Genomic DNA, 13,888 nt, shown 5'->3' with positions numbered 1-13,888 from the left:
CTCCTGCTATGCAGGGGCTGTTCCGAGGTGCTACAGGCTTATCTCACATTCAACTGTACTCAGTTATTCTCTTTTGTCATCAGTTTTTTCCTAATTCCTGGCAGAAGCGAAGTGAAGCCAACGTAGGACTGAAATTCACTAGCAATCTTTTATATTGAAGCATCAAGCTAAGTTTGTAAAGGGTTCACTAAAACAAGTATAAATAAAGCCCATATTGGACTACCATACATTAATAAAATGTTGTAGACATCTCCTTAGGGCAGAGTTCATACATATGTACACACATACACAGCCACAGACTAAACCCCTGCTTATGTAGTGGTTTTACATGTGGTTTTCAAATCTGCATTCATATTTGTGTCATACCCATACAATTTCCCTAACATACTAATGCACAGTACTATTATACAAACACTGACTGGCCGCTATGACACAGCCAGGTCAGTGCAAATCAAAGGACAGTCTCTAAAATGTCAATTTGCCATCAGGAAAGTAGAACTCATCAATAAGGATCAATGGAATGGAAGTCCTCCAGCTGGTGTCTGTAGGAGTTGTTAGTGGTGTGTATTTCAAAGAGTGGGATATTCTCTATTGCTATATAGTACATTGGTGAGCCCTTGGAAATGGTCAATTCAGTGTTTCTGCCACTTCATCCATTGGGTCTTTACAGATGTCCTTTCCTCAGCAAACAATGTTTTCAGCTTTGCTGATACAGTCTTTTCACGCAGAAGACAGTAGTCTCCCTGAGCATCAGTCTGGTGAACTGAAGCATACAGTTCAGCAGGCGTCAGTCTTCGTATTCAGGGCTTTGATTGATCACTTCCATCATTCACTGGTTGCCTCATTCTTAGTAGATGAAGTGCTGTCCCGGACGGGAAGAAGGTCATAATGACATGGAATGTGACTGTTCTTTGGAAGGTCATAGAGATCTTGGCCAGCTTTACAGGTGCCGTTGAATCCTCCTTGGGCGAGACTTACAGTGGGTTCTAAGGAAATAATTAAACATATTACCATAATTAATTCACACATAGACTAGCTCATATAGGAATACATTTTTCCAGATTTTTCCAGATGTCATCATGAGAACCATTTAGAGTATTATCCATTATGTATGTAATCACAATAAACAATAAATCCCCGGTGTCCCCAGCTCTACAGCTCTCCCTTACTGGTCTCAGTCCAAAACTGTATCAAAACTGCTAAGACCTCTATAATCTGTGCACTAAGTAGAATTTCTTAAAGGGCATCTACCAGGCTACATAGGTGTTAATGGAGACTGGAGCCCCTCAGGTTCATTTGCATACAGTATTTCATTCTGGTGGTAGATGACGATTAACAAAGTATATTTCCTTCACATGGTATGTGATCATGAGATTAGGTAGTCTAGGGCTAAGGGTGACAAGCACCAAATTTGTGCTGAAAAACCCTAACTTGTCTTATACTGGAGTCTATAAAAAAAAAAAATTAACACTGTACTCACCTTTCCGATGCCCCCCATAGATTCTCTTATATATATTATGGGGGCTGGCAGGCTATATACTGGGGGGGGGGGGGCAGGCAGGCTACATACTACAGGGGCTGTCAGGCTATATTCTACAGGGGTTGGCGGGCTATATATTGGGGGGATGTTACTACTGCATTTCCCACCCTCGCCTTATACTTGAGTCAACAGGTTTTCCCAGTTTTTTGTGTAAAATTAAAATTAATTAATTAAACCTCGGCTTATACTTGAGTCGGTTTATACTCGAGTATATACGGTACCTACAAACATCACTACTGAGGCCAATGATAGGCCACGGCACTCACGTGAAAGCAGCAGTTTCTACTATATTTTTGGTTTTTTAAACTTGATTGAAAATCCAATGGATGTATAAATATCAGATATTCTTATGCACTGTATTTTCAGGTATGAAACTTATTTCTAGAACAGGAAACAGAATAGGGCAGTGGTTTTGAATCACTGGTTTGTGAGCCATTTGTGTCTCCTAGGCCCTCAACATGCTGCTCCTCTGTTGACGTTACTGTACCATGTTAAGAATTTCTGCTTTCATTGTAAAGAAATAGGCTGCAAAGTGGCCATTAGTAGCAGTTTTTATCTTTCTGTTGATAGGCTATTCAGGCTTTCAGTCAGGCTATTGGTTTATTGCTTCTCTCCCTCTGTTTGTTTACATATCTCTGAACAGTAAGTTTTATGTCTTTCTGCTCTATTTCTGGCTATAGTAGATAGGGAAAGACAAGCAGAGCAGAAATTGATAAGATCTTCTGTTAGAAAATAGTGCTCCCAGAATACTATAGCCAGGCAGAAAGCAGAAAGAGTGTATCAAAACTGCCAAGACCTCTATAACCTGAGAATTTCTTAAAGGGCATCTACCACCAGGATGAAGGACTGTATGCAAATGAGCCTGAGGGGCTCCAGGCTACATAGGTATTAATGGAGACTGTAGCTCCTCAGGTTCATTTGCATACAGTATTTTATCCTGGTGGTAGATGTCCATTAGTAAAGTTTATTTCCGTTACATGGTATGTGATCGTGAGATTAGGTAGTCTAGGGCTAAGGGTGACATGCATAGTTTTACAGTTAGTCACACCGAAAACATTTGCTTTATTTTAATGGTGAGACATGGGGTCAAAATCAGATCACTAGTAGTTAACAAGTCATGTCTTAAATATTCACTTTTTATAACACATAGTTTGTCTCTTGACAAGTTGTTGCAAGTATCTGATATTGATGATGGGTGAAGGATTATTAATATAAAATAATACAATACTGAACTAATGAAAGGGAATTTCTCAATAGGTAAATATGGAAGTGATCTTTAGGTACATACAATTAATAAAATGTATTTTTCAGCTAATAACCAGGGATGTATGCATTTATAGCTATTATGGCAAAAGCAAAAATGTATTGGTCATCACAGGGATGTTACATGCAATCTATTTATGGCTTATTCTCAGTTCAGACCACCAATACCAGATTGATGGGACACTTGACCCCCTACAAGTATCAGCTCCCATGGATTGAACAGTGAACAGAGCAAGAAACCAACTGGTTTGGGTTGGTTACAGATTACATGGCCTAGTCTGAGTATAATACATAATGTAGTAAGAGGTCTTTCTAATCTAAGAAAGAATAATGTACATTGCTCTCTGATCTACTATATAGTCTCTTGCAGTCATGTTGACTGCACACACTGGATTAATGCCAGTCTAAGCACAGATCAATCACTTGCACATACAGTGTGTGTGCAATTTCAGAAATAAGATGTAGCTTGTAGATAAAAACAATTATAGCACAAAAAAAGAAAAAATTCCAGATAATCATTCATGCACACTAAAAAAAATTCATCCAAAAATGCCTTACCATTTTAGGTGGCCTTGAAAAATAATGTGCTGCAATAAAAAGCAACAACAATGTAACTATCTAAAGTAATGCTTGCCTTTCAACCCTTAAAACACTCATTTATTGTATGAAACAGCAAACATGAGGATCACTAAAACATCATAATTTCATGTTAAAGGGAGCTGGAGATTGATATATAGTTTTGTGGTAGGAGAAGACTCAGTAAATCATTCCTCTAAATTCCTATTGTACATAGGTTTAGGTGTCCACTGGTCATATAATGATTGACAGTATTCCTTGTATTTGGAGATAGTAAGACCCTGTCTATTTGGACTCCTAAGCCTAAAATAACTAATAACCAAAATTTAAAAAAATTACAAGTCAAATATTTTCCCACAAATTATAAATAAATCTGTTCAGCTCTGCATCTCCATAAATAAGATGGCATTATTCCTTCCATTTAAAAGGATAGAAAAGTATGTAAAGGAACAGAAAAGACGTAAAGGGCCACTTACCGACTTCATACACATTCTTGGTGGCCAGGCTGGTGTTACTTATCTCTGCATATGCAGAGTCTCTGCGCGCTGGTGACTTCATCTCCACATATCCACATTCAGTGTGTTTTGGTAGAAGAACTGGAGGATCCTTAATAGTTGCATAAGGGTTTTCTGTACTGCTCAAAGAACAGCTGCTTATGCTATATGCAGAACTCTTCAGGAGACCTGGAAAAGTCATAAACCACAAAGGTCCACATGACTATGCTTAATAAATAGTTTGTTAAGTGGTTCAATAGATATAAATCTCCCTGCAAGTATCAGATAGTTGTATTTCATAAGACTTACATGTTATTTTACCTTAATGTTAAGTTTTGAAAGCACATTACCATATTCCCGTCAGCATAATATTTTTCTACGCAATTTGCACATGTAAGAGTATTAGATTCATTTGAGTAAGTCATAGGCGGAGAACAATGTAAGGATGTAGTGATACTTATTGGAAGACCTTTCACTAGGTATTAATTACCATCATGTGTATACATCATATATCACATATCATTAGGTTCATATGTCATGTGGCTTTTACCATAAATTTTGGGCTCTAACTAATTCTATCACAACATAACTATAACACAACATGCTACACCAAAGGCTGAACCCAGCTGCATAGAAATTTAAAAAATACTCATATTTAATGCTGGCAAAGTCTACAAATGCAAATTGAGATGGTTTCCCCTCATTTAGATATTGATGCGCTACAGGTCAGGTCATCAATATTACATCAGAGGCGGTCCAACACCTAGAACACACACTGTTAGAAGGCTTAGTGGCAGCCACCAGCACAGGGTACCAGAACATAAGCAAAATCTACGGGGCACATTTAATAAGGGTCCGCGGACCGCATTTCTGTCGGGCTTCCCAATTATTTCCATTTTGTGCCGCATTTAACAGAAGTTTTTGGCGCACTCAATCGGATTTTGGCGCAATCGTGACGACTTTCATGAGACACAAATCAGGGGGCGTGGCCGTCAGACAACCCGACTGATTCAGACTGAGCGCCTTATTTAAAATTCAAATTCTGTCACAAGTCATGCACTCACATACACCGGGGGGAAGAAGAAGGTGAACTCCGGCAGAGAAGCGGGGAAGCGACACATGCAGGATCTTGGGCGCATGATTTTGTTGAACGCACCTCGGGGATCGCGCAGGGACTGGGTGAGTAAATGTGCCCCAATGTGCTAGATCTGCATGATATAAAGCTGTGTTTCTTGTATATTTCTATTACCATGCTCAGAAAGATATCCTCCTTGCTTCCAGTCTGCTGGCAGAGTTCCTGTGTAATCAATAGTGTGTGATCTCTTTCCAGGATCCAAACCCTTGAGGTTAACAAAGAGCTGGCTACTCTTTGACTAAACAAAAAATAGAAAAGGGAAAAACAATATTTTATTCCATACCAGTTGCTCTACTCTTCTAATATGTACTCCATCGACTAAAACGCAAGTGTAGGACAAGGGCTGTCATCCTAACACATAATTAATACATGATGATGTCAGTCAATAAGTCAATAAGATCAATAGTTCTATTTTTCTACAACTCCACTTAGTGTTATTGCTTTATCATGAAGAACTTCTGATAGAGATATATCAAATAATTAAATGCTTTTATTGATTTATTGATACAAAAGTCCTTTGAGGAATAGTTTTCTCTACTTCTACCGGTAGTAATATATAAATGGAGAATGAGGAGAGTTAAAGTTAGAGGATTGGATATATGCATAAAAATGACCTATAGTTGTGTCTATGTGCAAATCAAAGTCCGGATCTTACATGGTAAATATGATATTGTCACATATTAAATGGTAGGCCCGTTCACATATTTTACAAGGAGCCAAGGATTTCTTGCTAGACCTCAGTCCTCTAATATGAAGACCCTGCTAGGGGAATTAAATACTACAACTGGAGATGGAATAGTTTGGAAATCACTTAGAAGAATCCACTACTTCTGTAGAGTGGCAGGTATTTTATCATTGTGACCAGTTTGCTGTAGATCAATTTGATCATCAATAGACATTGCAGAAAATGCAAACAGAACGTGGCCACCAAACAAGAGGGTGGAATTGTATGTTTATCATTTATGTATAATCTTCCTATGTAAGTAATAGCTAAGATAGGAAATACATATGAAGAAAGTCTTATTTAGTAGTAGTAATTAGCAGGTAAGATTTGCTTTTGTTGTAGATATGTATATTAGTTCTTATGTGATGTCTTACCTTAGGAACTACCATTCTGTTCACATTGTTGAGATGAGGTCCTGACGTGCACTGACTCAGTGTGTGGTAACTTGGGTTGGAGAAGTACTGGCTGTTGGGATTTCCTCCATTATTATGTGGGAGAGTATCTGTGTGAAAGAAAAATGCTCATAGTTAGAAATCAGAATTTCTGTTGCTCTCAATCCTTTACGCCAGTTCCACTACTGTGCAATACTTTTTGTACGTATTGGTTATCTATCGTAGAAAAAAAAGATACCGACTGTTTCACTAATTTTTATAGTTATAGTAGTTATAACAGAAGGCATAACTTAAAGGAAACCTACCACTTGTAGTGGCAGGTTTCCGATGGCAATACCGAGCACCAGCTCAGGGTGAGCTGGTGCCGGAGCTTATTTTAGTTAGTGTTTTAAACCGCGGTATTGCGGTTTAAAACACTTTTTAAACTTTATAGCCGGCGCATGGAGGTACGCGCTCGGCGCTTACCATGCGCGCGGCTCTCATTTACTTCCTATGTAGCCGCGCGCACGGTAAGCGCCGAGCGCGTCCTGCCTGCGCCGGCTATAAAGTTTAAAAAGTGTTTTAAACCGCGATACCGCGGTTTAAAACACTAACTAAAATAAGCTCCGGCACCAGCTCACCCTGAGCTGGTGCTCGGTATTGCCATCGGAAACCTGCCACTACAAGTGGTAGGTTTCCTTTAAAGGGGTATTCTCGTCTGGGCATTCACATTCAGTTTCATTAATCTGCCATATATCAACATTTCTTCAATTGGATGTTATTAAAAAAAATGTTCCTGTGTGAAGATAATTTCTCATAAATGTAGTTATTCTGTCCCTTAGAAACGAGATAGCTTCCTCGGATACGACCACATCACATTTTGGCAGCAGTGGCCAGACATGTACTATTGAGACCTGCATGACCTCCTGGATTACCACAGAGCGGCTGTAGGACCTGCAGTAACTCCCAGACATTTCATATACAAAAACCTTTTGTTTCTTTGGGCAATCCCTCCAGCAGAGGTGGCCGTATCCAGGGACACAATCTCGTTTCTAAGGGACCATATGACTAATTTTATGAGAAATTATCTTCACACAGGAACATTTTTTTTAACAACATCTAATTTAAGAAATGTTTATATATGTTAGATTAATGGAACAGAATGTGAGTGCCCAGATGAGAATACCCCTTTAAGGCTTTTCTGCATGAAACCCCTATGGCACCCCACATACGCATATATATCATTGGATACTTAGGATATCTTTTGGTGCATTTTGGCATAAAAGATGTTAACGTCGGGAGTGGATTTGTAACTTTTGGTCTAAAATGTTGCAAATTGTCCCAAATTAGGCCTAAATTGACATATGCGAGAATTTGAGTCATTTTGAAGATAGAAAACTGATGTAACTGCAATGATACATCCCGCCATAGTCTTTAGTCAGAGCTTGGGGCTATAACCCTGCTACCATTATTTGTGTTTCCTTGTTGCATCAAAAAATAACCCACATCGGAAATAGAGCCCCTCCAACTTGCAGCCTGGGGCAGATAATTCAGGCTCATTTGGAGACCATCAGTTTTATGTCTTCAAAATGTCTGAAATTTGTAGCATTTGCAATTTTTTGACAGTACAGGCAGTCCCCGGGATACATACAAGATAGGGCCTGTAGGATTGTTCTTAAGTTGAATTTGTATGTAAGTCGGAACTGTATATTTTATCTTGTAATCCCAGCTGAACTTTTTTGGTCTCTGTGATAATTGGATTTTAAAAATGATGGATTGTCATAATAACCAGGATTAACAATAAATCTTCATTACAGACACCAGTGATAACTGTTACAGCTGATCATTGTAGCCTAGGACTAAAGTACAATAAATTACCAATATTCAGAGCTCCGTTTGTAACTAGGGGTCGTATATAAGTCGAGTGTTCTTAAGTAGGGGACCGCCTGTACAATCCACTTTTCATTTCTGTTTGTTTACTACATATATAATATATTCAAGTACAACGAAAAACTCGAAAGATTCCAAAAAGCTGGAGATAAATAATTAACATTAAATATGAAATAAATGCAGTTGGCAAATTTTCACATATGAAAATGTGCAGGTTCGGGGACAGCTTAAATCAATAGTAAAATAAATTTGAGGCACAGCCATCCAAGAATCTCTGAAATCTTTCATATATAGAGTAAAGCATGCACTTTCAATGTAAGCTATTACCTGCAATGGTATAATCTGTGCTGAGGACTCGGACAGTGGGGGTGTAGCTTACAGATGGCATTGCTGTCTCTTTGCCCTTCTGTTTTTGTCTATAGATGATAAAGAGGGCTAGCAGAAAGAGGACAACCAGGACAAGGATAATGATGCCAGCGATAGCACCAATCTGGTAAGTATCAGCAGGGATTGCAGCACTTGTGCGGGTCAGGCTGTTCAGGTTCCCTACAATTATCATTACAGCTAGAAGGCAATAGCAGTGAGAAAGAATATCAATTAAAACACATAGATGTGAGAGGGTGAACTGTCTAAGAGAAGACATTAGCTGAGACAATGAATTAACAAATCATACAGAAGACAATAAATGGTTATTTTATAATATAAACGCTTCGCTGTACAGAAAAGATAATTACATTGTCTGCATATATTATGTCTATTGTGATTCTCCTATTAATAACATTTTCATGAGATTCAAATGCAATCTAATATAAAAGTAATCTTTTGATCTAATTAGAATAACCCTTTAACTTTTTGGACCAGAAAACTAAAATGTATTCCACTAATATATATATATTAGGTACACCATGCTAGTAACGGGTTGGACCCCCTTTTGCCTTCAGAACTGCCTCAATTCTTTGTGGCATAGATTCAACAAGGTGCTGGAAGCATTCCTCAGAGATTTTGCTCCATATTGACATGATGGCATCACACAGTTGCCGCAGATTTGTCGGCTGCACATCCATGATGCGAATCTCCCGTTCCACCACATCCCAAAGATGCTCTATTGGATTGAGATCTGGTGACTGTGGAGGCCATTTGAGTACAGTGAACTCATTGTCATGTTCAAGAAACCAGTCTCAGATGATTCCAGCTTTATGACATGGCGCATTATCCTGCTGAAAGTAGCCATCAGATGTTGGGTACATTGTGGTCATAAAGGGATGGACATGGTCAGCAACAATACTCAGGTAGGCTGTGGCGTTGCAACGATGCTCAATTGGGCCCAAAGAGTGGCAAGAAAACATTCCCCACACCATGACACCACCACCACCAGCCAGAACCGTTGATACAAGGCAGGATGGATCCATGCTTTCATGTTGTTGACGCCAAATTCTGACCCTACCATCCAAATGTCGCAGCAGAAATCGAGACTCATCAGACCAGGCAACGTTTTTCCAATCTTCTACTGTCCAATTTCGATGAGCTTGTGCAAATTGTAGCCTCAGTTTCCTGTTCTTAGCTGAAAGGAGTGGCACCCGGTGTGGTCTTCTGCTGCTGTAGCCCATCTGCCTCAAAGTTCGACGTACTGTGCGTTCAGAGATGCTCTTCTGCCTACCTTGGTTGTAACGGGTGGTGATTTTAGTCACTGTTGCCTTTCTATCAGCTCGAACCAGTCTGCCCATTCTCCTATGACCTCTGGCATCAACAAGGCATTTCCGCCCACAGAACTGCCGCTCACTGGATGTTTTTTCTTTTTCGGACCATTCTCTGTAAACCCTAGAGATGCTTGTGCGTGAAAATCCCAGTAGATCAGCAGTTTCTGAAATACTCAGACCAGCCCTTCTGGCACCAACAACCATGCCACGTTCAAAGGCACTCAAATCACCTTTCTTCCCCATACTGATGCTCGGTTTGAACTGCAGGAGATTGTCTTGACCATGTCTACATGCCTAAATGCACTGAGTTGCCGCCATGTGATTGGCTGATTAGAAATTAAGTGTTAACGAGCAGTTGGACAGGTGTACCTAATAAAGTGGCCGGTGAGTGTATATATATATATATATATATATATATATATATATATATATATATATAAATAATTAACACATGTCTGACACTGTTTATCTATAATATTTATTAAAAGAAAATCGCATTATGGCTTACACATTTCTCAGGAGTTCACCAAATAAAAAGCCTCACCTTGATCACACCTTGTACCTTTCCAGCCTGGGCTGCAGTAACAGGTTCCAGTAATGTGGTCACATGTAGAATTGTTAACACAATCACAAACCTGTCGGCATCCATATCCGTAAGAACCTGCTGGACATTCTAAGGGGAAACGTAGAAAATATACATTATAGAGTATAACCTATAATGATGCACCTTAGACAAAAGCCTCTGTGTCAGTTCTTGATCTGTCAATGAAAATGTCACTATTTGCCTTTATGGATAGATGCTGTAGAAGTCCATGAAAACAGACCACACATACATGGTATCCTTAATTTTACAGTCCCAAGAATGTTCTTACATTATTGAGTATTCCATGCATGTGTCATTTTTTTGCAGTATAAATGTCTATGGAATATCCATGAAAAAAAGGGACAGGGTCCTTAACTTGTAAGTAAGGCCTAATATGTAACCAAAAGTGAGAACTTGTGTGCGACCAAAAGTGTAAGGCAGAACTTACTGTGTTCACAGTGTTTTCCCATAAATCCTGTGCGACATGTACACTGTCCAGTAATGTGGTCACAGTCTGCACCATTCTGACATTGGCACACTCGGGAACACTCCTTTCCAAAGTAACCTAGTGGGCATCCTAAGGGAATGTTGAAATAAAATAGCGTGTTGTTAAAAAGTAAAGAATCCGTTAAAATACTATTGGCGGCCATGTTTTCCTGTAATACTTCCTATAGTAGTGGGACTACAGTCTTTCTTGAACTATTATGTTTCCATATTATTTTTACATGTGAATGAAAACAATTACTATAGTATTGAATGTTTCAATGGAATCTTTCAGTCATTATTATATAAAAGTGTTAAAGCATAGACATGGTTACAACTAACGCATAATCTACTTCCTCGAAGACAGTTACATACTAGAGAACACATTGAAACCACACAACTTTATAGTGAATGGTAAGGAATTGGTGTACACATTGACCTTAGATTTGTTTTTATGCATTCTTTTAATGTTTCTTTAGTATAGTGAAATTATTAAAATTAAGATTTATAAATCTTACTTTGTGTGCAGTATAGTCCAGTCCATCCAGGAGAACATTTGCACTCTCCATCATAGGCACTGCAGAAGGCTCCATTATGGCAGTTACAGGTGTGAATACAATTTGGACCCCAGTGACCAGGAGGGCATGCTAAAATGAAAAATATTTTAAATAAGTTCTAAACTTCTAAATTACCAAAATGTTATTTTTCGATCTTAGTCACATTTAATAAAAAAAATGAAGAAATAATATAGCATAATTCCTAAAATTCTATATTTATATATAAAGACAGGTTCAAATCCTGTATAGTGTATATCACTGTGTGTCTAAGGTAATCAGGACTCTCACTGTCTCTCCTAGGAGTCCTCTGCTATTTACTGCTTCAAAGCATATCAGCCTTACACTATTATCTCAAGATCAACACTGTGTAATATATCTTTTTCATGATGATTGATGCCTGATCATATTAAAACAGTGCACTTGTTGTATAAAATGGAAAAAAGAATATAAAAAGTATGAGACAAAAACAAAAACCTTACATATCACAGAGCACAACATCTGTGCCTCTATCATCTCCTGCTCTCAAACACCAGTACATTATCAGTAGATACTTTAGACACAGATCATGGAAATGTATTATGATGCATTCCATAAAATTTGCAGTTTCAGGAAAAAGAACTTACTAGAGACAATCATGTAATTAATATCTATTAATTATGAATAAAGTTCACGCTTTGCCAATGTGTAATTCATCTTGTTATAAGCTCTTAAGCCCAAGGATGCTTGGAATGTCCATGTAACATTTTAGGTCATGCCCTCTTCTGTGAAAGCCATGGCTTATATCATAAGAGACTGAAAGACCTCTTTTTTTCTGCATGAATTGGATCATTTTACATGGGAGTCCTTTGTCTACATGTTGCTCCTTCTAGTTCCTGCTATTAGCTGGGTACCATAACTCTTTCATTTCATGTTGGTTTCCTTCCTTGTGGGCAGAAATTCTTACTGATAAAGTCTATTAAGATTTTCTTATTTGGAACACGAGTCTCATATAAGTTAAAATGTACAGAACTGGCTAACTCAATGGTGTCCTAGTTTTCTCTCATTTGCTAATTGCTTCTAATTCATTACAGAATCTGTTTTTGTGTTTTTGGGGTGATGAAATGAGTTTCATGATATTTCAGCCTGTTACCGAAGCAACATTGGACAAATACTGTGTTCCGATGATCTAAACTTTCCTGGAAAAAGACATTTACAAGCAAAAATATAACACGGCAACACATAAAATAAAGTCACTACATAAAACAAATAAACAAACTAGACTTACGCTGGGAGCAATCGCTGCCAATCCAACCAGGGTAACATTGGCAGGAACCATCTATGGGGTTACAAGTCCCATTGTTGGTACATGTACAAATGCCAGCACAATTCTTTCCATAGCGGCCGTTGGGACAAACTAATAGGGAAAATAGTAGAAGAGTTTAGTTGTTTCAAGAAAATGTCATAAAAATGTAATCTATTCTGCTGGCCTCCTCCTCCATCATTTCCCATACCATGCAAGGGAATAATGTGAAAGGCATGTACCTTCATTGCACAGTGAGCCCATGAATCCAGCTAAGCAGTCACACATGCCCGTTACATGGTGGCAGGGACCGTTGCTGTGGACACATTGTGGACAAGCTTGACTACAACGATGTCCAAAAAATCCAGGGGAGCAAACTGTAGATACATAAAGCATGGCATAAAGCCTTTCTGTGAGTGCTGATATAAACCACTCTCAGTATTATAGGAATACACACATAAGACATGTTATACTTACTCCTTTGACATGTAGGCCCTCTGTATCCTGGTGCACATTCACAGATACCCTCATCTGGGGAGCAAGAGGCCCCATTCATACAGTTACAAGACTTTGAGCAGTTTGGTCCCCAATGTCCTCCAGAGCAGACACTGTCACAACGCATACCTTGTAAAACCAAGATAAATAAAAATATCCTTACTCAAGAATGCTTGAACTACAAACCATAACAATTGATTTAATATTAACTCATAAATACTGAGGACAAAACAATGTATCAGATCTAAAGAACATGTCAAGTTAATTGTATTCAATACACACTAAACATCGGACAGTCAGGCACACAAACCCTGGTATAGTAAGAAATAATATCCACTTTTCCCTATAAAAGGATGTCACTAGTATAAATGGCATACACATATAGGGGACTGTGGTTCAGGTTTTAGATCAGGGTCAACAGCCTTAAAGCGAACCTGTTACCAGGAATGTCATTTTTAGCTGGTGACAGTTTCCAATATCCTATGCTGACTTAAAGGGATCCTGTCACCAGGAGACCCATTTTTAGCACTCCCCCAGTCCCCACAGAGCATAATACATACACTGCCAAAGTGTTTTTGTATTAAAAATAGGTTTTACAGAAAAAAAGATATGTTATATTGTACCTTTCATTAGCATCTGCTGTGTGATTATTCAGTTGCCTTTTAAGAGGAGCTGGAAAGTAGCAGTTCCCCCCCACCCTTGGGGAACAGATTCTCTATGTGACCTTTTCAAATATATGAAAACACCTATCACTGGGCTTAGCGACGCCCCCTGCTCCTCTACAGCCAATCCCGAGTGAGG

General features: G+C 38.7%; 1 protein-coding gene across 2 annotated transcripts in view; it reads right to left on the bottom strand.

Annotated features, from left to right (window-relative positions):
- Nucleotides 1-312: 312 nt before the first annotated feature.
- The window catches only part of MEGF10 (multiple EGF like domains 10), a 73,632-nt gene continuing 60,056 nt past the window's right edge, over nt 313-13,888 (bottom strand). Inside the window, exons 14-25 of one of the 2 annotated variants that reach the window (XM_072141654.1) lie at nt 13,070-13,216; nt 12,835-12,969; nt 12,578-12,706; nt 11,275-11,403; nt 10,722-10,850; nt 10,235-10,363; nt 8,321-8,557; nt 6,107-6,234; nt 5,123-5,246; nt 3,856-4,062; nt 3,362-3,390; nt 842-986 (exon numbers count right to left, since the gene is read on the bottom strand). In XM_072141654.1, coding sequence (XP_071997755.1) covers nt 975-986; nt 3,362-3,390; nt 3,856-4,062; nt 5,123-5,246; nt 6,107-6,234; nt 8,321-8,557; nt 10,235-10,363; nt 10,722-10,850; nt 11,275-11,403; nt 12,578-12,706; nt 12,835-12,969; nt 13,070-13,216 — 1,535 coding nt within the window. In that variant the 3' untranslated portion in view covers nt 842-974. Of the gene's footprint in view, nt 987-3,361; nt 3,391-3,855; nt 4,063-5,122; nt 5,247-6,106; nt 6,235-8,320; nt 8,558-10,234; nt 10,364-10,721; nt 10,851-11,274; nt 11,404-12,577; nt 12,707-12,834; nt 12,970-13,069; nt 13,217-13,888 lie in introns of both variants that reach the window. The other variant, XM_072141643.1, reaches the window with a different exon arrangement.

The sequence above is a fragment of the Engystomops pustulosus genome, chromosome 1, assembly GCF_040894005.1.
Source record: "Engystomops pustulosus chromosome 1, aEngPut4.maternal, whole genome shotgun sequence".
Classification (NCBI taxonomy): Eukaryota; Metazoa; Chordata; class Amphibia; order Anura; family Leptodactylidae; genus Engystomops; species Engystomops pustulosus.
This window is presented reverse-complemented; position numbering and strand designations above follow the sequence as displayed.